Source organism: Bombina bombina, chromosome 1 (genome assembly GCF_027579735.1).
Source record: "Bombina bombina isolate aBomBom1 chromosome 1, aBomBom1.pri, whole genome shotgun sequence".
Lineage (NCBI taxonomy): Eukaryota > Metazoa > Chordata > Amphibia > Anura > Bombinatoridae > Bombina > Bombina bombina.
In genome coordinates, this window is record NC_069499.1 from 1,005,525,211 (window position 1) to 1,005,551,386 (window position 26,176).

Here is a 26,176-nt window from a genome sequence, read left to right on the forward strand (position 1 = left end):
GAACGATGGAACCCTTAGGAAATTTGTTTAAGATTTTTAAGTCTAAGATTGGTCTGAAGGTTCCCTCTTTTTTGGGAACCACAAATAGATTTGAATAAAACCCTTGTCCTTGTTCCGTTCGCGGAACTGGATGGATCACTCCCATGACTAAGAGGTCTTGTACACATTGTAGAAATGCCTCTTTCTTTACTAGGTTTGTTGATAACCTTGACAGATGAAACCTCCCTTGTGGAGGAGAAGTTTTGAAATCCAGAAGGTATCCCTGAGATATAATCTCCAACGTCCAGGGATCCTGTACATCTCTTGCCCAAGCCTGGGCGAAGAGAGAAAGTCTGCCCCCCACTAGATCCGTCTCCGGATAGGGGGCCTTGTCTTCATGCTGTCTTAGGGGCGGAAGTAGGCTTTCTGGCCTGCTTGCCCTTGTTCCATGACTGGTTGCCTTTCCAACCCTGTCTGTAACGAGCAGTAGTTCCTTCCTGTTTTGGAGCGGAGGAAGTTGATGCTGCTCCTGCCTTGAAGTTACGAAAGGCACGAAAATTAGACTGTTTGGCCCTGTCCTGAGGAAGGGTGTGGCCCTTACCTCCCGTAATGTCAGCAATAATTTCCTTCAAGCCGGGCCCGAATAAGGTCTGCCCTTTGAAAGGAATGTTAAGTAGTTTAGACTTAGAAGTTACATCTGCTGACCAGGATTTAAACCATAGCGCCCTGCGCGCCTGTATGGCGAATCCGGAATTTTTAGCCGTAAGTTTGGTTAAATGCACTACGGCATCTGAAACAAACGCATTAGCCAGTTTAAGTGTTCTAACTTTGCTCAAAGTCTCATCCAATGGTGCTGTGCGAATCGCCTCTTCCAGAGACTCAAACCAGAATGCCGCTGCAGCCGTGACAGGCGCAATGCATGCAAGAGGCTGCAATATAAAACCTTGTTGAACAAACATTTTCTTAAGGTAACCCTCTAATTTTTTATCCATTGGATCTGAGAAAGCACAGCTATCCTCCACCGGGATAGTGGTACGCTTGGCTAAAGTAGAAACTGCTCCCTCCACCTTAGGGACCGTCTGCCATAAGTCTCGTGTGGTGGTGTCTATAGGAAACATTTTTCTAAATATCGGAGGAGGGGAAAATGGCACACCAGGTCTATCCCACTCCTTACTAATAATTTCTGTAAGTCTTTTTGGTATAGGAAAAACGTCAGTACACACCGGTACCGCATAGTATCTATTCAACCTACATAATTTCTCTGGGATTGCCACTGTGTCGCAATCATTCAGAGCCGCTAACACCTCCCCTAGTAATACGCGGAGGTTCTCAAGCTTAAATTTAAAATTTCTGAATCCGGTCTCCCCGAATCAGAACCGCCACCGACAGAATGAAGCTCACCGTCCTCATGTTCTGCAAATTGTGACGCAGTATCAGACATGGCTCTCGTGTCATCAGCGCGCTCTGTCCTTAACCCAGAGCTGTCGCGCTTGCCTCTTAACTCGGGCATATTGTATAATACTTCTTTCATAACATTAGCCATATCATGTAAAGTGATTTGTAAAGGCCTTGATATACTCGGCGTCTCAATCTTACGCATCTCCCGAGCGGGAGACGCAGGTACTGACACGTGAGGAGAGTTAGACGGCATAACTTCCCCCTCGTTGTCTGGTGATAAATTCTTAATCGGTACAGATTGACTTTTATTCAAAGTAATATCAATACAATTGGTACACATATTTCTATTGGGCTCCACATCGGCTTTTGCACATAATGAACAAGCAGATTCCTCTGTATCAGACATGTTTAAACAGACTAAGCAATGAAGTTAGCAAGCTTGGAAATCACTTTCAATAAGTTTACAAGCAATATAAAAAACGCTGCAGCGCTTTTAAAAACACAGTTGAATAATAAAGAAAAAACTAATTCAGTTACAGTCAACAATTCTTAACGAGAAATGTATTAATTAGCAGAGCATTGCACCCATTAGCAAAAGGATGATTAACCCCTTAATACCCAAAAACGGATATCAAATTAAGAATAAACGCTTTTATCACAGTCAAACCACTGTCACAGATCTGCTGTGACTGATTACCTCCCTCAAAAACGAATTTTGAAGACCCCTGAGCTCTCTAGAGACGTCCTGGATCAAGGAGGAAGAAAACAGGAAGACTGTGCTAGAATTTTAACTGTGCAACAAGGCGCTGAAACAAGGTCCCTCCCACTCATATTACAACAGTGGGAGACCTGATATAACGGTTTCTATGCAGAAAATACGTTAGCCATGTGGAAAAAATCATGCCCAAAAAAGATCTATCACCAAAGTACCTCACAAAACGAATAACATGCCAGTAAACGTTTTAAAAACAACATCTTGAATGTCATGCAAAGTTATCACTAAGCCTGCTACCAGTCGCTTCCACTGCAGATAAGGCTTAAACATAATTTCAGTATTAACAGCATTTTCTCAGTCAAATTCTAGTCCCTAGAAAATAACTCAACTGCGCATACATTTATCAGCCTGATACCAGTCACTACTACTGCATTTAAGGCTGTACTTACATCATATGGGTAGCAGCAGTATTTTCTTAGTCAATTCCATTCCCAGAAAATAATGTACTGCACATACCTCATTTGCGGGGGACCCCGCATGCTATTCCCCTCTTTCTGAAGTTACCCTACTCCTCAGAATGTCGAGAACAGCCAGTGGATCTTAGTTACGTCTGCTAAGATCATAGAAAAAATGCAGGCAGATTCTTCTTCCAAATACTGCTTGAGATATAAAAAACGGCACACTCCGGTGTCATTTTAAAATAACAAACTTTTGATTGAAGAATAATTAGTAAAAACTCCAGCTCCTCTCGCGACCTCCTTCTTTGTTGAGGGTTGCAAGAGAATGACTGGATATGACATGTGAGGGGAGGAGCTATATAGCAGATCTGCTTGGGTGATCCTCTTGCAACTTCCTGTTGGGAAGGAGAATATATCCCATAAGTAATGGATGACCCGTGGACTGAACACACTTAAGAGAAATTCAATATTTATTTTGGCCCCTTTTCTGTAAATTAACTCAAAGTAATGAATTTTGTAAATCATCACATTAAACAAGTAGAACCAACAAGTAGTAGCATTACAAACCAAAAAAAACACCATAGCATTTTCTGTGCTTTTCCATACAATATATTAAAAATTCCTCAAAAATATACAATATTAATGACGATATCAAATATTTTAAAAAGTACCATTAAATACAGTAGAATCAACAAATGCACATCATAAAGACACCACAATAGCACTTAGTCTATATTTCTAATGAATAGTCTATTTTTTTCAACATTTCAAAGTTAATTCCATTTTCCCATCTCCCTGTATCATGTGACAGCCATCAGCCAACCAAAGCCAATCAAAAAGGGGCAAATACATACATACTATGAATTGTTCCACATGCTCACAGGGAGCTGGTGCCTCACAAAGTGTGCATAGTAAGGTATTGCATACATTTTGATAAAAAAGTAAACAAATTTTTATTTATTTTTTAAACTGCATGCTCTAGTCAAAATTAGACTTTCACGATTCAGATAGGGAATTCAATTTTAAACAACTTTCCAATTCACTTTTATCAAATTTGCTTTGTTCTCTTGGTATTCTTTGTTGAAAGCTAAACCTAAGTAGGCTCATATGCTAATTTCTAAGCACTTGAAGGCCGCCTTTCAATGCATTTGGCGTTATTTCATGTGTGCCATACAGATAACATTGTGACCCCCCCATAATGTTACAAATGAGAAGGCGCCGATTGGCTAAATGCAAGTCTGTCAAAAGAACTGAAATAAGGGGGCAAGGTAATCACAGAGGTAAACAGTGTATTAATATAACTGTTGGTTATGCAAAACTGGGGAATGGGTAATAAAGGGATTATCTATTTTTTTAAACTATAACAATTCTGGAGTAGACTATAAAATTGTTAGAGTGGTTCAAATTGTAGTTTTTGCCCAAACATACACACACACACTTACTTTTCACTAGGGATCGATGGAAAAGACAAACGAGAAATTGCCTTTTTAGTCTCGCCAGTTGCAATCCGTGGCTCTAGAGATATTTAAAAAAAAATTGGGCTGACCCTTTCCGTTTCCATGAGTGCTTTCCATAGGAAATAATAGGGATAACAGTTTTAGCAAAAGTCTGCCAACATCACTAAAGATCTAAGATGGAGATTAGTCCTTTTAAAATAAAAAAAAAAAACATTGTTATGTTTCCCCATTAAAATACAGGTTACTCCGAAATAACCATGAAACTCCCACAGAATGCACATATATTTATGTCTGATCTCCAAACTCAAAACTACTAATTAAATCTATAGGAGCTGGGTATATTATACATGTGTATATAATGTATTATTTACATATATTATATTGTATAATACCAGCTATATGTATATTGCAAACAATAAATAGGGTAAAGCGCTAAAACACTCCTACTAAGCCCAACTAGAATAACTACCTCCTCCCTAGGTAGTTTATATGACAAATTTAAACAAACAAAAGTAAGTTTGGCTCTAAAAGCAATAGGAAATATAGATAGATGTCAGATTCTATACATGTAGTATCCTTCTACACAAAACCAAATTTCTCCACTAAAATAAATTTCAACAATAGATTAATGCATACATTTACAAATTATATTTCTAGGGATACAATATAGTATCTAAAAACACATTAAATTCAATCGATCAAATCACATTCACACTATCATACACACTACACTAAACAATTCCAATATTGCACAATTGATTGTAAAATATCAGTTTAAGTTAAAAGTATCCAATTTCATAAAAAGTCTTCAATATGTAAAAAAAGTTAAAAATGTTCCGTGCTTGATTTTCCAATATAATAAGTCTTTTTGCTTAAAGTCTGGGAATTCCCAAATGGGGGCCTGCTGAATAAGGCTATATGGGGTGCTCCTTACTAGATGAGTATATTTTCAACTGTGAGTATTAGCACCTGACCTCATCAGCGATTTAGATGCACTATAGAAAGGCACTCTCTACTTATAGTCTCCGTGTCAAATAATTTCAAACGGCTGTCAGTAGTAGCCCCTGATTTTGTAAATCATTCTTGATAAAGACCCAGTAACCAGGGTTGAAACGCGTAGAAGGAAGGTCTGTCCTGCCATCTGAAATTATCTAGATATTGTTTCCAAAAAAAGACCTCGAACAGGGAGGATCATCATACTCTGCGTACTTGATGTACTAAGAGCAGAGGACGTTCGGGAAAAACTCACCAAATACTTGCGCAAGTAACAGTCACCTGTGGAATCCGGAAACCGGGTGACGTCACTAACTGAGTGTGATAGCCGCAGACAGAGGAGAAGCCGGAGCATCGCGTCAGGTAATAGAAACTGACACGGAGACACGGTTAAGAGGTAAGAGAGCCTCACTGCTTTACCCAGTGATTGGGAGTCTGCTGACGGCGCACATGAAAACATAACATAAGGTGAGAGAGCTGCCTTTGATATATCAGAACTGTTTACAAAATCAGGGGCTACTACTGACAGTCGTTTGAGATTATTTTACACGGAGACTCTATATAAGGAGAGAGAGCCTTTCTATAGTGCATCTAAATCGCTGATGAGGTCAGGTGCTAATACTCACAGTTGAAAATATACTCATCTAGTAAGGAGCACCCCATTTAGCCTTATTCAGCAGGCCACCATTTGGGAATTCCCAGACTTTAAGCAAAAAGATTACTTATATTGGAAAATCAAGCACGGAACATTTTTAAACTTTTTTACATATTAAACTGATATTTTACAATCAATTGTGCAATATTGGAATTGTTTAGTGTAGTGTGTATGATAGTGTGAATGTGATTTGATCGATTGAATTTAATGTGTTTTTAGATACTATATTGTATCCCTAGAAATAAAATTTGTAAATTTATGCATTAATCTATTGTTGAAATTTATTTTAGCGGAGAAATTTTGTTTTGTGTAGAAGGATACTACATGTATAGAATCTGACATCTATCTATATTTCCTATTGCTTTTAGAGCCAAACTTACTATTGTTTGTTTAAATTAGCTATATGTATATTAAAAGGGCAGTCTACTTGAAAATTCTATTGTTTAAAAAGATAAATCTCTTTATTACATTACCCAGTATTGCATAACCTACACTGTTACATTACACTTTTTACCTCTGATTACCTTGTATTTAAGCCTCTGCAGAGTGCCCCCTTACCTAAGTTCTTCTGACAGACTTGCATTTTAGCCAATCAGTGCTGACTTATGAATAACTCCACAGGAGTGAGCACAGTGTTATCTATAATGGCACACATGAACTAGTGCTGCCTAGCTGTGGAAAAAAAAAAAGTGTCATAGTGTACCGATAGGTTTAGATTTCAACAAAGAAGAATACCAAAATTAGAAAGTTTAATCATGATTTTTGCTTTTGCCATATTTTTTTCCCGTGTTCGGAATATTAATATTTCATAGAAGACAGTGGCCGCATCTTTCTAGTTTTACCAAAGAGCATTTTTTTAAACTTTGCATTGTAAAACATGTTTGACTTTTTAATAGTATATATTATATATTGCCAATAGAAGCTCTCATGGTTTTGAAGGTGTTTTACTTATAATATTGTGACTGCACTGTACCAAACTCTTCAATCTTCAGTGCATAGAAACGGCTCCAATATGAAGAAGGATACAGGCATCCAGTAACCACCTTCAAAACATTAACAAAATTAAAAATGGGAGGAAAAACAAACACCTCTAAAAACAGTCTGTTCTAACATATGCTAATAACAGTTAAAGAAACATAACCAGCTTTCAAATAGTGAGACATGACTACAAGAAGAGATCATTCCTACAACAATAGTCTTTATAAATTCTCCAAACTTGGTGGTTAGGTAAATTCCAACCATGCCCTGGGGACTACTATGGTCAGCCCCTCGTTTGTGTCAGTCAGTCAACTTATCCATAACAAAATATATATATATATATATATATATATATATATATATATATATATATATATATATATATATATATATATATATATATATATATATATATATATATAAAGCAAAGGTATATAAATTCCAATCATTATCTTGCCTTCAAAACTATCGATGAATCAAGCACATTATTTCCTAAACATTTCAAATACACACTTAATGGATCTACATTTAGCATCAATTCAACTTTCCAAACCACCAAAAATCAAGAATCCATACCTCTATTAAAGAAAAATTTCATGAAAAAAATTAAACAATTTATTTTTGCCATTTTGCATCATCTTGAAATTTATAAAAAAAATATGAGCAGAAACATCCGATCATAAAAATATTAGATTACCGTTAAACTAGCGAAAAAAATGATCTCCTAGAAACTAGGTAACAGATATTGACATATTGATGGCAGATAAGAGCCATATATACAGCAAGTCTACCCGATATTTCCTAAAAGTATAAACTTATCTAGTAGGATAGCCTTATTCTTATCCCAGGCATTCTTAAAGTCCCCCTACAGTGTTTCTCATTACCACATCTTGTGGAAATTTATTCCAAGAATCAATTAACCTTTCTGTAAAGAAGTGTTTCCTCAAATTACTCCTGAATATACTACCCATCAGCTTGATATCATGACCCCCTTGCTCCTGAATTCCTTTTTATGTAAAATAATCACAGCCTCAGTTTTACTAAGCCATTTAAAGTGAAATGAAAGTTGCAATTATATCACTCACTTCTCTCCTCTAAGCTATACATATTTACGTCATTGAGCCTTTCCAGGTAAGTTTTCTTTTTTAGACCATGTACCATTTTGGTAGCCTTCCTTTGCACAGATTTTAGTTTGTTTATCTCCTTCTAAAGATAGTATCCAGAAATGCACACAATACTCAAGATGAGGCCTAACTAATGATCTGTAAAGTGGCTTAAGAACTTTACTATTTCTGATGCAAATAACTCTACCAATAGATCCAAGTATTCTGCTGGCCTTAACTTCAATGTTACTAACAAAAACAAACAAGAACCTGAGCCCCAATTTTAAAGAGATCTCCTGTATCTTATATGGACATGAAACCCTTAGTTTTAAAGGACAGACTACGCATATGCAAAAGGAGCACCTCATGCCCTTGTAAGTGGTGCAGGGTCTAAGTCTAGCCTTAAACCAGATGGACTCCTCACAAATTGTTGATACCAATATGAGCCTTAAAAAAGGCCAGATGGTCCCCTCTGGGTACAGTAATCCCTCACCTTTCTTCTTAAAAGACTCATCATCTGTGTCTCTGTCCTCAAATATATCTGGCTCTACTTCTTTTGTATCTGGCACTTGAGTCTCCTCAGGCTGCTGATCTCCTCCCTCTTCATCCAGCATGAAGGGCTTCTTCTTCTTCTTCTTTTTCCTGGTCATGGTAGGGTCAAAAATCATCTGCAGAAAGATGAGTCACAAAATTATCAAGTGCTCAAGGTACGTGTAAAAGCAATTACCTGTCAAAACGTCCCATTCTAAATATTTGAAAAATACTGAAGGCACAACTTTATTACCCACAAATGGCAAACACCCATGAACTTTGATTACGAGTGTGATAATATGCAAACCAGTGTAAATATGGCCATAATTCACCGTAGCACCCTTATTGTGGGACATGGCATACACAGTAGCTATGCATTCAGTGATTTGAAATACTGAGAAAGGGACGTTTTGGCAGGTAATTTCACTTTTACGCATTTACCTGTGAAATTGTTAAGAACTTTTGTTGCAGAAACTTGTCTGTCCCATTAAGTCCCACAGATAATTAAAGTGACATTATACACTCATTTCTTCTTTGCATAAATGTTTTGTAGATGATCTATTTATATAGCCCATAAAGTTTTTGTTTTTTTTAAATGTAGTTTTGCTTATTTTTAAATAACATTGCTCTGATTTTCAGAATCCTAACCAAGACCCAAAGTTTTATGAGAATACCGTCAGATACCTACTCCAGCTTGCTCCTGTTTGTGTCAAGGGTCTTTTCATATGCAAAAGAAGGGGAAGGTCTTATTTGCCACTTGCAGTGGGCTTTCCAACTGCCTTTTCAACAGAGCTAAACTGAGAGCTTCTAAGTAAGTTTTTAAACAGTTTTATACTGGATTTTTATATCAGTATCTGTGCATCTTATTCTTTATAGTAGTGTATTACATGCGGTTATATGAAAATGAGTGTATACTGTCCCTTTAAAGAGACATGTATCATATTTTTTGTTTTCATGATTCCGATACAGCATACGATTTTAAAAAAAACTTTCCAATTTGTTTAAATTATCATCTAATTTGTTTTGTACACTGTAAGTTTTGTTGAAACTATACCTAGGTAAACTCAGAAGCTAGGTTATTTTCAATTAATTTTACAAAAACTATACACTGCAGTAATTACTATTGTTAAACTAGTGTTTCTACAAGCTTATATAGCACTTTAAAAAGGGACATAAAACCAAAAACATGTTTTTTCATGATTCAGATAGGGCATACAATTTTTAACAACTTTTCAATTTACGTCTATTATCAACTTTTTTAGAGTGTGCTCTGCCTGCAGTACTTACTATATGGCAGCAGTTTTGCAACAATGTTATACCTTAGCAAGAGCACTAAATGGCAACACTATTTCCTGCCATGTAGTACTCCAGACATGTGCATGTTACCTATCTAGATATCTCTTCAACAAAGAATAACACGAGAATGAAGCAAATTTAATAGAAGTAAATTGAAAAATTAAAAAAAAAATTGTATTCTCTTTCTTAATCATGAAATAATTTTTGGGGGTTTCATGTCCCTTAAAGACTTCAAAAATACTAAAAGAACAACAGGTTTCCTGATTAGAAACCCAAAATTTCCCTTTCACAAAGTAAAATGAATGTTTTGAGAGAGAAGTTGTGCAATCTCTACCCAACACCCAGAAGACAGTGTGCATTGGACAGGCCAGATATGGAGGAGGCCAGTGAGGAAAAAAAAAGGAAGAGCATATGTATATATTCTGAAATCACCACCCATATCCTAATCAACAGCAGTATAAAAACCTAGAATTTGACAGTAGATAAGAACCAAAAGGCCCATCAAGTCTACCCATATCACGTTACTGTTTTCTTAGGATAGCCTTATGCCTGGGATTTTCCCCCCCAGCTTTGCACAACCAATATAGTTATATTAATATACTTTATAACCTCTAAAACTCTGCCTATTTATAAGCCCCTGCAGGCCACCTCTTATCTCAGTGCATTTCATTAGCTTTTCAGAGCCAAACAGTGCTAGTTCATGAGTGGTATATAGATAACAATGTGCTCACTCCCATGGAGTTATACATGAGTCAGCACAAATGGGCTAAAATGCATGTTTGTAAAAAAAAAAAAATCAGTCTGCAAAGGCTTGGATACAAAGCAATGTTTTCCCCAGGAAGTTTTTGATGGGTGCACCACCTGGCTGATTTTACTGATCAACCGGCTAACATTTTAAATAATTTTAAAGAAAAAGTAAAGTTAAAATTAAACTTTCATGATTCAGATAGGGCATGCAATTTTAAACAACTTTCCCATTTACTTTCATCAACAAATTTATTTTGTTCTTTTGGTACTCTTTGTTAAAGTCTAAACCTAGGTAGGCTCATGTGCTAATTTCTAAGAACTTGAAGGCTGTCTTATCTTAGTGCATTTTATTAGCTTTTTACAGCTAGACAGCGCTAGTTCAGATCTCCCATATAAATAACATTGTTCTCACTGTTGTGGAGTCAGAACCGATTGGCTTAAATGCATGTCTATCAAAAGAACTGAGATAAGGGGGCAGTCTGAAGAGGCTCACATGCAAGGTAATCACAGAGTTAAAAGGTGTATTAATATAACAGTTTTGGTTATGCAAAAACAGGGGAATGGGTAATAAAGGGATTATATATCTTTTTAAACCATAACAGTTTTCAAGTATATTGTCCCTTTAAGTGACTCAAAAAGACAACCCACAGGAACATCAGTTTTTAAACCAGTTGAATTGTTATATTTTGAAAATATATCTTAGGTGCAATTAAGAAAATAAATTACAAATACTCCCCTTTAAAAAAAAACAACAAAAAAACAACCTACTATGAAACATACGTGGGACACAATCAGACACATAAAAACAAAGAAATGCAGCTGAAACGATTAGAGAAAAAAAAAACAGGGGGGGGGGGCGGAAATCTACAAGTCGGGTATCAAGTATGTAGGGTTTTTTATGAAAAATCCCTGTTTTTGAAATATGGTGGCGATATATATAGATGACGTGTCTGGCATATCAGGTGACAACATGAAGTCATTACAGGCATTTGTTGATTAATTGAATAGCACAGTTCAGGGCCTCAAGTTCACTCTTACTTGGAGTGAGGAATCTATACGTTTCTAGTATATGGTAGTATATAAAGGCAAATAGAATCCCAAAGGCAGAACTTTTTTCCCATTTTCTGCAATGAAATTTTTTTAGTGAAAAAATGTCTGCAGTGTCTGAGGAGCCAGTGTTGCTGCGTTCTTAGCCCTTACTCAGTGTGCATGAGGACAGGTTCATGTACAGCCTCGCTGATGTCTGCTGTACGTTCGTTCCCACAGTGTCAGTCTGCCTGGGAACCTGCTCTACTGCACTGCTGGGGTCTATATGCTTATTTTGGAGGGGCCACTGCTCCATGTTTATACTGATGATGTATACTATATGCTTCCTAAAGGATGGCACTTAGAAATAAGTCTCAAAATAAATTTATAGAGTGTATGTATGTATATATATATATATATATATATATATATATATATATATATATATATATATATATATATATATATATATATATATATATGTGTGTGTATCTCAATGTATAATGACAGGCCACATATGGATGAGGCCAGTGAATCAAAAAAAAAGAAGAGCATATGTATATATTCTGAAATCAACACCCATATCCTAAGCAGCAGCAATATAGAAACCTAGAATTTGACTGTAGTTAATAACCAAAAGGCCCATCAAGTTTAACCATATTACTGTTTTAGTTGTTACTGTTTCTTAGGATAGCCTTATGCCTGGGATAGGAAAGACAAAATTAGCTTGCAAGAATCAGATAGAGCAGGCAATTTAAAGACACTTTTAAAAGCATTTATATTAAATTGTAGTACGGATTTTTAGCCACAAGATGTCACTATGAAAATGATACTTTGTTTTTAACGTGTGATACATTGTCTGGTATATGCTATTATTGTTAAACACTTTGTAACTATTTACTTGAAAATCTTTTTATTGAAACCTTCAAATCAGTACATGAATAATAACATCCTTTACATTAGAGTGTAATTCAAGAAGCGATCTTAATCCATGTTACAAAAGTTGCATCTAGTCACGGTATGGCTTATATCTTATGAGCACTTAGATTTTTTCATATTAAACACATTTTAGCCATATAGGTTGAATCAAAGGAAGGCTTCTATTATAACCTTTCAAATTATTAATAAAGGAGAAAAAACAAAAAGAACATTTTTCCATTTTTGAAGAAGAGAGAAAGAAGGAAGAGAGAAGAAGTGAAGAGAGAAGTGGATGAAGCACCCGTGGAAACCCTATCTAACCTGTCCGCCTTCCTGTCCTACCCCAGCCTCTAAAGCCCTCCTCGCTTGCATTCTAGTAGAACTTTGTAACTATTTAAACACTGTTGGGTGTGTAATTGTATGACATGAGTAAATGTTTGTAGCCCGAAATGTTGCCATGTTGACCTTGATCTTTATGTCCTAATAAAATTAAGTGGAGTCATATATTGTGCTGTTAGAATACGGTTTATTCAAAACTGTACTTTTTATATGGTAAAATGAGCTGACAGCTCATCACAATACTTATGAAGGAGGTCTTTCTATGCTGCTGCTTAGAGAGACAGGTTTTAACAACCATATGCAATGTGGTATGCCCAATACCAGCCTTTTTCACCATCATAATAGCAAGGATGAACAAAGAAAACTGACATGAGAATCCATTGAAAAGGGAGTGCAAGCTCTAAAGGAATAAATATGTTAAGTCAGAATGATGACATTACCCTGCAGATGTATCACACAACATTTTATTTGGGGCTCAGTAGTGCCCTCATGACTGAAAATAGTCACCCACTAAATAACGAATGATGCCAAATTATTTGGTTTTGAACAGTCCCAGCTCAAAGTCATTGTAAAGTTTAAGAATTTAAAGCCCAGTATTTAAAAATAATCTTAAAAACAGGAAAATTCACTGGCCACTGTTGGCTGCATTTGCAAATGTTCAATATTTGCATTGGTGTAAACAAATACTATTTTTCCTTACTTTGCATGTGACATATTTTAAGAACCTAATCTAAACCTTATTTAAATGTAACACTATGTGTTGCTTCTCATAACTATAGCTATATGGTTCAACATTTGAATATTTAATGTTTATCATTAAATCAAATGCCACATTCCTAAAGGGAAAGATAACATTCAAAAGTAAACTATTGCCAAGAGGAACAATCATCACTATATATGTGACAAGAGGCTTTAATGCATTTTCTTGATACTATGTGTATTGTTTAATTACTCAGATTCTTAAAAGGGACAGTCTACAATAGATTTTTTTTTTTTTAAAAAGTTACATAATCCCTTTATAACCCAACAGTTATATTAATATACTTTTTACCTCTGTGATTACCATGTATCTAAGCATCTTCTGACAGCTCCCTGATCAGATTACTTTTTATTTATTATCTATTGACTTGCATTTAGTACTGTGTGGTGCTATTAAATAACTCCCCAGGAGTGAACACAATGTTATATATACGGCCCACATGAACTAGCAGTCTCTGGTTGTGAAAATCTAATAAAAATGCATGTAATAAGAGGCTGTCTTTAGTGGCTTAGAAACAGGCAGACATTTAGAGGTTTAAATGTTATAAAGTATATTAATATAACAATGTTGGTTGTGCAAAGCTGGGGAATGGGTAGTAAAGGCGTTATCTATCTTTTTAAACAATGACAATTTTAGTGTATACAGTCCTTTTAATGTTTTCTATGTCAGACATGTTAACACCAAGAAAGATATTGTGTTATGAGGGTATTAACTAGGTTGAACTGAGCTGTGGGGGAAAAAAGGATTGAAGAATACTGCAGTAGTACGTTTGGCAGTGAAGGCACAGGAATTAGTGATGCCTTAGAACACTCAAATGGAGGAGAGCTTTCTAGTTAAAGTTCTTTTCCACAAATCAAGTCTCATTTTAATCCCAACAAGGAACCGAATTACCCTGAAATAACCAACTAAATATTTATACGAGTCAAAAGTGGGCAACATACATAAATAAATTAAAAATAGAGGCCAATAAGCTCTCTATGGAGCACATAGGGAATAAGGTTGCAATTTGTCCAATCTAGTAAGCACAGTATTGGAGCTAAACATACTACTAGTATATACTTATCACACCAGTACATAACACCCACGTTTGAGGAGCTGTCTGTCTTTGTAACCACAGTGCAGCCGGCCTAATCCAACAACCACTGCTTGGGCCTCGCGCACATGTCTCATTACCCTCGTGTTACTGCCCATACGCTTCTCTCTTACCTCGTCTCCGGACATGGTGTCAAAGCTTTCAAACGCTGCTGTTCCCGCTGTATCCTGTATGTATGCTTATATGTATTCCTTCGCTCACCGGTAGATCCGAGGCACCCGGTTTCAGCAGTTACATCAGCTAAAGGAAGTCACACGCCTCTAGCGCCTGCGCCTGACACGAACGATCGCGTCACACACAGAGCGACAACTCTCAACACGCTAGGACTTCTTCTAAAAGCATTGTGGGATATGTAGTCTTTGGAAGCAAATGACTTATATGAAGTCTAGAGTTCTTTTTTTATACTGTAAATATGGACATGCCAATGCAGTGTCTTGGTCTTTCGTGTCCTTGGGAAAAAAATATTTTACATAAAAATTATAATAGAAGTTAAACGGGTGATGGTAAAATCTGAGTTTGGTAAAATCTGAGTTTAGCGTTCTAAATTATTTTTTCGGCCATATCGCCTTATTTCACTTAAAAAATTGGTATGGGGGTTCAGATGAGCCTAGGGCTACCAACAGTACTGCAGTGTTTGTGTCTCCAGGAACAAAAAGGGGAGCCATATTTTGTGGTGTAAAGTTCCTGTTCTCCCCATAGACTTTCCCCAGCCAGCCAGCTCTGCTCACCTACATGGATACATTTATTAAACCCTCAGACTACAGCTTTTTATACATTTGTAACTGTTTACTGTACACAGACACTTAAAGCAGCCCTCTCAGTAAGAACTGTACAAACTGCTGAGAAAATAATGATCACACAGCACAGCCTTAAAGGGCAGCTCACTGACTGGTCATACAGTCTTAAAGGGACAGACAAAACCCCACACAGCCTTGAAAGGGTAAATTAGCACCACACGCACACAGTCTTAAAGGGACAGATTGCAGTAATGTTCATGCAACGCAACCTTAAAGGTAAACTCGACACCTGCACACACAGCCTTAAAGGGGCAGCCACAGCCGTAATCACCGTAATGTTCACGCAGTGCAACCTTAAAGGGCAGCTTGACACCTGCGCACAGAGCCTTAAAGGGACAGATCACCGTAATGTTCACTCCACGCAACCTTAAAGGGCAGCTCGGCCCCTGCGCACACAGTCTTTAAAGGGACAGTCAACACCAGAATTTTTGTTGTTTTAAAAGATAGATAATCCCTTAATTACCCATTCCCCAGTTTTGCATAACCAACACAGTTATAATTATACACGTTTTACCTCGGTAATTACCTTGTATCTTAGCCTCAGCAGACTGCCCCCTTATTTCAGTTCTTTTGACAGACTTACATTTTAGCCAATCAGTGCTGTCTCCATAGTAAATTCACGTGCATGAGCTCAATGTTATCTATATGAAACACATGAACTAATGCCCTCTAGTGGTGAAAAACTATCAAAATGCATTTAGATTAGAGGCGGCCTTCAAGGTCTAAGAAATTAGCATATGAACCTCCTAGGTTTAGCTTTCAACTAAGAATACCAAGAAGAGAACAAAGCAAAATTGGTGATAAAAGTACATTGGAAAGTTGTTTAAAATTACATGCCCTATTTGAATCATGAAAGTTTTTTTTGGACTTGACTGTCCCTTTAAGTGACAGGCACATACAACATTTAGTGGTTAAACACACACAGTTTTAAAGGGAGCGATAGTATGCATCCACACGCAAAGCACACAGCTTTAAAGGGACACTCTGCCTTAAAGGGACAGGGGCACATGCACTCACAGCTTTAAAAAGGACAACTTGCACCAAAAGGGAACAGCGTTAAAGGAACAGCTCACACCATGCACACCTAGCGCAACCTTAAAGGGCAGCTTGGCACCTGCTCACACAGTCTTAAAGGGTCAGGCACACACAACCTTTAGTGAGATTACACGGACAGTTTTAAAGGGATTAATAGTATGCATCCACACGCAAAGCACCCCACCTTAAAGGGACCCTCTGTCTTAAATGGACAGCGGCATGTGTACAGCCTTTAAAAGGTCAACTTGCACCATAAGCACACAGTGTTAAAGGAACAGCTCACACCATGCACATCTAGCGCAGCCTTAAAGGGCAGCTCACCGCCTGCTCACACAGTCTTAAAGGGGCAGGCACACACATCCTTTAATGGGTAAAGTCAGACCACATGCACAGTCTTAAAGGGAGCGATAACAGTATACATCCGAACGCAACGCACACAGCCTTAAGGGAACATCTCACACCATGCACAGTCTTTAAGGGGCAGGCACACAGGCTTTTAAGCACACCCAAATGCACACAGCCTTAAAGGGGCACTCAGTATTAAAGTGACAGACACAAACGCAGACTTTAAAGGGGGAGCTCACACCACATACAGTTTTAATGGTACAGGTGCACAATCACATTACGCTTCCACAGTCTTAAAGGTACACCCACATATAGTCTTACAGGGACAGATCACAGCATGCACAAACACATACATTGCACTTAGCACACACAGCCGTGAAGTAGGGTTGACACCTCAGCCATGTTTTCCTGGACACTTATGAGTTACACATGCTGCAGGGTAAGCAGGGCGGAACATGTATTGTGCCTCTGTAGATCACATGAATAGTGCTGATAAACAGCAGTATTCATGTTCCTCCCTGCACACCCTGCAGCATGTGTTACTTATAAGTGTCCAGGAAAACATGGCCATGGTGACAAACCTCACTGTCTTAATAGTACAATCACACAAACAGCGCACACATCATAAAAGGAACACCTCACACCATATGCACACAAACTTAACTCCTTCACTACCGGGACTTTCAGAGAAAAACTTGCCCAAAATACCGGAGAATTTTTAGCATGTTTGCTATTGCTCCATTTAAATAGAAAAAAAGTCTTGTGGTTTTTTTTTATTTACCTGTCAAAACTATATTTATATTTTTAAGTAGACAACCTAAAGTATTGATCTAGGCCCATTATGGTATATTTCATGCCACCATTTCACCATTTTTAATTTGCGATCAAATTAAAAAAATTGTTCATTTTTTCCCAAACTTTGGGTTTCTGACTGAAATTATTTACATACTGCTTGTGCAATCATAGCACAAATGGTTGTAAAAGTTTATCTGGGAGCCCCTTGTTCAGAAATAGTAGACAACATGGCTTTGCCATTGCTTCTTGATAATTAGAAGGCCACTAATTGCAGCTGTGCACCATATTTCTATTATTCCCGGCAGTGAAGGGGTTAATTAGGTAACTTAAAAGGTTAATTTTAGCTATAGTGTAGAGATTACCCTCCCACCTCACACTTCCCAGCCCCTGATCCCTACCTGATCCCTCCCAAACAGCTCTCTTCCCTCCCCCACCGGTCACCCCATCTTAGGTACTGGCAGACATGAAAATATAATATATATATATTTTTTTTAATAAAATATTTTTTATTGATCGGCTTCTAACGCAAGACGAGATGGTGGCAAACTTTGAGGTCCCGCGGCAATTGGCATTTGAACTTCTAAGATTAAGATCTCTTCTAAAAGCCTGGGGGTTCCTAAGTGATGCCCCGCGACCTCTTACGGCTTGGGAAGCTCGATGGAAAACGGGCCTTCAGACCTATAAACCCCTCACGGCACACTATCGATGCCTACTGGTTCCCCCCGCAATTCCTAAGACGAGACATATGCTTTCCTGGGAGGCAGAGCTGCAGACGGTATACTCACCTAAGAAATGGCCATTGGCCATTGCCAAAACCAAGGATGCCTTACATTGCACCACGATGTACGAACTCTACTTTAAAATGCTCACTAGGTGGCATCTGGTCCCAACCAGACTGCAAACCCTCTATCCTAATCACCCCCCCTCCTGTTGGAGGAACTGTGGTGGCATTGGCACCCCATTACACACCTGGTGGACTTGTCCTAACCTAAAGTCACTCTGGAATAAGACCAGTAAGATCTGTTGCTTGATGGGTCTTCCAGAGATAAAGGACCCCGGAATGGCTCTTCTACACTTGGGTTTGGAGAAAGTGCCTCCGCACCAGAGAACCCTTCTTATATACGTACTCACCTCAGTTAAAATGGCAATTGCCAGGAACTGGAAAAAAGTGCACCCCCCAAAATGGCAGAGTGTATTGGAATACCTGAATTATGTAAAGTCCATGGAAGACTTTGTCTACAGAATCCGGCGCAAGTCGGAAACTTTCTGTCTTGTTTGGGAACCCTGGGAAGCTTACCTACAGAGTCTCAGAGCTAAATCTTAGGATTCCCTGCCCCTTAGTGTCACTGGCCCCTGATACGGGTCCAGGACGGTCTGTCCACCCTTCCCCCCCCTCCTCCACCCCCCCCCTCCACTCAATGAGCCCCTCCCCCCCCCCATCTAATATCCTCTCCCCCCTCATAGGGGGTACTTTAGCCCACGATAGCGCAAGGATGACTGAATCTTGATTTCACTTCTTTGGAGCGGTGGCCCTTGTTGGCCCTTGCATCAGCTCAACTGCCTATACAGGCAATACCCACATAAGAACCGGCTACTAGCGTAATTCCGCTTTTACAAAAAGCAGAACAAAAGGCGGAAAAAACGCCAAAACCTTAACCTACCAACTGACAACGATTCTTCTAATTTGTGAACGCTGCTACTCACTCCTCATTTCACCTCCCACTCAGATATAGTTTGACCTTTAGATCTGCTAGGAATGGAGATGAAAACCTGGTTAAATTATGCAATATTTATGTCATTTCAATGTAATGCGAGATACCATTTTTGTGATTTCTGTGTTTACTTCATATTTGTAACGTTTGAAAGAATTGTGATAACTTATGCATATAATAAAAAATATTTAATTAAAAAAAAAAAATATATATATATTTTTTATTTTATGTTCATGTTTTCTGCAGTGTAGGATCCACCCTTACCCCCAAACTCCCTGATCCCCCCCAAAACAGCTCTCTAAACCTACCACCTCTAACTATTAGCCACCATCTTAAGTACTGGCAGCTGTCTGTCAGTACCTATAAACCGTTTTTTCTTTTTTTCTTTATTTTATTATTTTCTGTAGCGTAGTGTGTCCCCAAATGCCCTCCTCCCTTGATCATTAGTTAGGGTACCCCAAACCCTTTTCTGTAGTGTAGCTGCCCCTTCCCTCCCTGTCCCTTTATTTATTTTTTCTGTAGCGTAGGGCCCTCCCACTCCCTCCCCCCTCCACTGCTGGGGCACCCACACCTCCCGCCATCACCAACAGAAGATCGTTACAGACGGTGACACACACAGTGTCACCGTCTGTAACGATCACGCATCTGCCCTCATATGGAACCGATCGCGCTTCAGTTCTATATATGGCAGATGCCTGGAGCTTCAGGAACTCCAGCTCTCAGCTGTAATTTAACAGCCAAGACTGCTGTCGCATCCTGAAGTTAAGACTTATATATATGTCTTGCAGTACGATAGGAAAAGTACTGCAAGACATATATATGTCTTATTGGGTGAAGGAGTTAAAAGAGCTGGCACACAATACACATAACTTTAAAGCACACTCAAAACACATGCAGCGAGATTAAGGGTTTTGCGTTAGGAGCTGTGCGGTGCTAACGAGCATTTTTTTCTCACTACTGACTTTCCTACAGCGCTGGTATTACAGGTTTTTCTAAACCTGGCGTTAAAAGGCAAAAAGTGAGCGTAGAGCAAAATTGAGCTCCATAACGCACTCCAATTCCAGCGCTGCTTAAGTCAGCGGTGAGCTGGTCGTACGTGCTCATGCACGATTTCCCCATAGACATCAATGGGGAGAGCCCGCTGAGAAAAAGTCTAACACCTGCCAAAAAGCAGCGTAAATCTCAGTAACGCAGCCCCATTGATTCCTATGGGGAAACTAAAGTTATGTTTACACCTAACACCTAACATGAACCCTGAGTCTAAACACCCCTAATCTTACACTTATTAACCCCTAATCTGCCGCCCTCAACATCATCGACACCTACATTATATTTATTAACCCCTAATCTGCCACTCCGGACATCGCCGCCACCTACATTATACTTATTAACCCCTAATCTGCTGCCCCAACATCTCCGACACCTACATTATATTTATTAACCCCTAATCTGCCGCCCCCAATGTCTCCGCAACCTAGCTACACTTATTAACCACTATTCTGCCGCCCCCAACGTCGTCGCCACTATATTAAATTTATTAACCCCTAAAGCTAAGTCTAACCCTAACACCCCCTAACTTAAATATAATTTCAATAAATCTAAATAAAATTACTATCATTAATTAAATTATTCCTATTTAAAACTAAATACTTACCTATAAAATAAACCATAAGATAGCTACAATATAACTAATAGTTACATTGTATCTAGCTTAGGGTTCATTTTTATTTTACAAGCTAGTTTGTATTTATTTTAACTAGGTAGAATAGTTATTAAATAGTTATTAACTATTTAATAACTACCTAGCTAAAATAAATACAAATTTACCTGTAAAATAAAACCTAACCTAAGTTACAAAAACACCTAACACTACACTACAATTAAATAGATTAACTAAATTAAATACAATTAAATCCTCTTCAAACGACGGCTTCTTCATAATGAATATCTCTTTAAGTGACGTCATCCAAGATGGCGTCCCTTAGATTCCGATTGGCTGATAGAATTCTATCAGCCAATCGGAATTAAGGTAGAAAAAATCCTATTGGCTGATTGGATCAGCCAATAGGATTGAACTTCAATCCTATTGGCTGATCCAATCAGCCAATAGGATTGAGCTTGCATTCTATTGGCTGATTGGAACAGCCAATAGAATGCCAGCTCAATCCTATTGGCTGATTCAATCAGCCAATAGGATTTTTTCTACCTTAATTCCGATTGGCTGATAGAATTCTATCAGCCAATCGGAATCTAATGGGCGCCATCTTGGATGACGTCACTACGAAGAAGCCGTTGTTTGAAGAGGATGCTCCGCGTCGGATGTCTTGAAGATGGACACTCTCCGCGCCGGAAGGATGAAGATAGAAGATGCCGTCTGGATGAAGACTTCTGCCCGTCTGGAGGACCACTTCTGTCCATCTGGAGGGCCACTTCTGCCGGCTTCTTTGATGACATCTTGCCGCTTGGATGAAGACTTCTCCCTGTAAGTGAATCTTCAGGGGTTAGTGTTAGGATTTTTTTAAGGGTGTATTGGGTAGGTTTATTTTTAGGTTAGGATTTTGGGCCTGCAAAAGAGCTAAATGCCCTTTTCAGGGCAATGGGGAGCTTAGGTTTTTTTAGTTAGCTTTTTATTTGGGGGGTTGGTTGTGTGGGTGGTGGGTTTTACTGTTGGGGGGGTTGTTTGTATTTTTTTTTACAGGTAAAAGAGCTGATTACTTTGGGGCAATGCCCTGCAAAAGGCCCTTTTAAGGGCTATTGATAGTTTAGGCTAGGTTTTTTTTTTATTTTGGGGGGGCTTTTGTTTGCTTTGATAGGGCTATTAAATTAGGTTCTGTAATTTAGTGGGGGTGGTTGTAATTTAGCTAATTTAATTTATTTAATTGTATTTAATGTAGGGAATTTATTTAATTGTAGTGTAGTGTTAGGTATTAGTGTAACATAGGTTAAGTTTTATTTTACAGGTAAATTTGTATTTATTTTAGCTAGGTAGTTATTAAATAGTTAATAACTATTTAATAACTATTCTACCTAGTTAAAATAAATACAAACTTGCCTGTAAAATAAAAATAAACCCTCAGCTAGATACAATGTAACTATTAGTTATATTGTAGCTAGCTTAGGGTTTATTTTATAGGTAAGTATTTAGTTTTAAATAGGAATAATGTAGTTAATGATAGTAATTTTATTTAGATTTATTTAAATTATATTTCAATTAGGGGGTGTTAGGGTTAGGGTTAGACTTAGGTTTAGGGGTTAATAAATTTAATATAGTGGCGGCGACGTTGGGGGCGAAAGATTAGGGGTTAATATATATAATGTAGGTGGCGGCGATGTTAGGGGCGGCAGATTAGGGGTTAATAATATTTAACTTGTGTTTGCGAGGCGGGAGTGCAGCGGTTTAGGGGTTAATATGTTTATTATAGTGGCAGCGATGTCCGGAGCGGCAGATTAAAGGTTAATAATTTTATTTCAGTGTTTACGATGCGGGAGGGCCTCGGTTTAGGGGTTAATAGGTAGTTTATGGGTGTTAGTGTACTTTTTAGCACTTTAGTTATGAGTTTTATGCTACGGCGTTGTAGTGTAAAACTCATAACTAATGACTTTAGAATGTGTTACGGATCTTGGAGGTAGAGGGTGTACCGCTCACTTTTTGGCTTCCCAGGACAGACTCGTAATACCGGCGCTATGGAAGTCCCATAGAAAAAAGGGTTTACAAAGTTTACGTAAGTCGGTTTGCGGTAAGGCCAAAAAAGTGTGCGGGGATCCTAAACCTGCAAGATTCCTAATAGCAGCGGTAGTGAAAAAGCAGCGTTAGGACCTGTTTACGCTGCTTTTTCAGCTTACCACAAAACTCGTAATCTAGCCAATGGTTTCTTGTGTTTTATATTTTATATTAGAAATGTTTTTGTTCTAATGTTTTTTCTTGTATTTTCAAACATCTAAATTTTAAATGCAATGTAATATGTTTAAATATAAAGTTGCTAATTAAAGACAATATCAACCTGAGTACATTTAATAATTATATTGCAGTGTTATCGCTCATAGTATAAACAGAAATATCACTAGTGGCAAATGTATTACATTTCAGTGTGCATGTCTGAGCTGACATTTTTTTAGGAACCTTACTTATGTTCATCCCGCTTATAATTAAAGGGATACTGAACACAATTTTTTTCTTTCATGATTCAGATATAGCATGCAATTTTAAGCAACTTCTGATTTACTCCTATTATCCGTTTTTCTTTGTTCTCTTGGTATCTTTATTTAAAAAGCAGGACTGTAAGCATAGGAGCCGGCCCATTTTTGGTTCAGAACCCTAGATAGCGCTTGCTGATTGGTGGCTACATTTAGCTACCAATCAGCAAGCGCTATCCAGGGTGCTGAACCAAAAATGGGCCAGCTCCTATGCTTACATTCCTGATTTTTCAAATAAAGATAGCAAGAGAACGAAGAAAAACGGATAATAGGAGTAAATTCGAAAGTTGCTTAAAATTGCATGCTCTATCTGAATCACAAAATAAAAAAGTTGGGTTCAATATCGCTTTAATATAGCATAATATTTATCCACCTGCCAAATGTCAACCCTACTCATACACTAGGCAGTCAGCAGTCACCTAGACCAACGAACTGCTGAGACACAGATCACACTGAATTCAGTGTGTACATCTGCCGAATTACCTGTTTACAGGCTAACCTAATCCTCCTGCCAACCGGCATATTCCACATTACAGTGTGTGTTATGAATATTTGAGTTATCATAGCACAGCCATAAAGGAAAGGATCTCAATGTTCACACACAGCTTTAAAAGGACAGCTCATGGCATTCACACACAACCTTAAATGCCATAAATGGATAGTTTATGGTACACACAGATTTAGGAGCCGAATTATCAAGCTCTGAATGGAGCTTGATGCCCCTGTTTCCGTGCAAGCCTTCAGGCTCGGCGGAAACAGCAGTTATGAAGCAACGGTCTACAGACCGCTGCTCCACAACTGATCCGCTGCCTCTGAGGCTGATTGACACCCCCTGATAGTGGCCAATTGGCAGTGAATCTGCAGGGGGCGGCATTGCACAAGAAGTTCACAAGAACTGCTTGTGGAATGATAAATGCTGACAGCGTATGCTACATCGTATCATGTCCGTCCACACTATAGTAAATTGGCCCCTTAGAGATGGCTCAAGGCAATCATAAACAGAGTTATAGAGATTGTATGGCATTCACACAAAGCCATGAGCTGTGGTTTTAGTATGTGTGTGTTTTTTTTTTTTCTCATGCTAACGGTTTGAACCATTCCCCAATCAGCCCTCTAGTCATACAGCACCTTTGTTTTACAGAGATGATTGGAAAATATTTCAAACTGTTAGCTCAACAAAAATATTACTTTTCAAGTGGGAGGCCAGAGGGCAGGGCATTTGAATTTCAGCGCTACTTTAAAAAGTAAGTTATAGCGCATCTTCATAACAACTGAAGAGTTAAACTCCTAAAATATCTATAACATTCCAGATTTGTTTAGACAAAGGGAAAAGTTTACTATCACTTTAAGGATTGTGTGCATTGTGTGAGGGTGTCCGTGCCTTTAAGACTGTGCAAGCATAATGTGATATGTGCTGTTAAGGCTGTGTGTGCTGTGGTTGTGCACCTGTACCATTGAAACTGTGTGTGGTGTGAGCTCCCCCTTTAAAGTCTGTGTTTGTGTTCCTTTAAGGCTGTGTGCGTTTTGTTCGGATGTATACTGTTATCGCTCCCTTTAAGATGGTGCGTGTGGTCTGACTTTACCCACTAAAGGATGTGTGTGCCTGCCCCTTTAAGACTGTGTGAGCAGGCAGTGAGCTGCCCTTTAAGGCTGCACTTGGTGTGCATGGTGTGAGCTGTTCCTTTAACACTGTGTGCTTATAGTGCAAGTTGTCCTTTTAAAGGCTGTGCACGTGCCGCTGTCTATTTAAGACAGAGCGCCCCTTTAAAGGGACAGTATACACTAATTTTTATATAACTGCATGTGATAGACACTACTATAAAGAATAAGATGCACAGATACCGATATAAAAATCCAGTATAAAACTGTTTAAAAACTTACTTAGAAGCTGTCAGTTTAGCTCTGTTGAAAAGGTAGCTGGAAAGCCCACTGCAAGTGGGAAATAGGACCCTCCCCCTTCTTTTGCATATGAAAAGACCCTTTACACAAACAGGAGCAAGCTGGATAAGGTAGCTGAGGGTATTCTCATAAAACTTTGGGGCTTGGTTAGGAGTCTGAAAATCAGAGCAATGTTATTTAAAAATAAGCAAAACTAAACATTTTTTAAAAAAAAAAAAACTTCATGGACTATATAAATAGATCATCTACAAAACATTTATGCAAAGAAAAAATGAGTGTATAATGTCCCTTTAAGGCGGCGTGCTTTGAGTGTGGATGCATACTATCAATCCCTTTAAAACTGTGCGTGTAATCTCACTAAAGGTTGTGTGTGCCTGCCCCTTTAAGACTGTGTGAGCAGGTGCCGAGCTGCCCTTGTCCCTTTAAGACAGAGCGTCCTTTTAAGGCTGTGTGCTTTGCGTGTGGATGCATACTATCGCTCCCTTTAAAACTGTGTGTGTTTAACCACTAAAGGTTGTGTGTGCCTGTCCCTTAAAGACTGTGTGGGCAGGTGCTGAGCTGCCCTTTAAGTTTGTGCTGCGTGAACATTACGGTGCTCTGTCCCTATTAGGCTGTGTGCGTTCATTTTTTGTTTTGTATTTTCCATGCTGTTGGATTTTTTATCCAGGTTCCAATAAATATTTTGAAATTTTAATGTATTGGAGGACTTCTGCATTCTCTTTTGTTGCTCATTGTCCTTTTAAAGGCTGGGTGTGCTCTGTGTGTTTGTGAGCGTGCACGCACCACTGTCCCGTTAAAGAGGCTCTGTCCCGTTAAGACAGAGCCTCCCTTTAAGGCTGCGTGCATCACGTGGGGATAAATACTACTATCGCTCCCTTTAAAACTGTGCGTGTTAACTCACTAACGGTTGTGTGTGCCTGCCCCTTTAAGACTGTGTAAGCAGGTGCCGAGCC

The 26,176-nt window shown here is 38.4% G+C and overlaps 1 protein-coding gene across 1 annotated transcript in view; it reads right to left on the minus strand.

The window, feature by feature from the left end:
• Positions 1-14,723, minus strand: part of EIF2S2 (eukaryotic translation initiation factor 2 subunit beta) — a 31,851-nt gene extending 17,128 nt beyond the window's left edge. The window contains 2 exon segments of the mRNA XM_053716245.1: positions 8,230-8,404; positions 14,560-14,723. Of these exon segments, the coding sequence (XP_053572220.1) occupies positions 8,230-8,404; positions 14,560-14,574 (190 nt within the window). The 5' untranslated portion in view covers positions 14,575-14,723.
• Between the last annotated feature and the right edge of the window lie 11,453 nt (positions 14,724-26,176).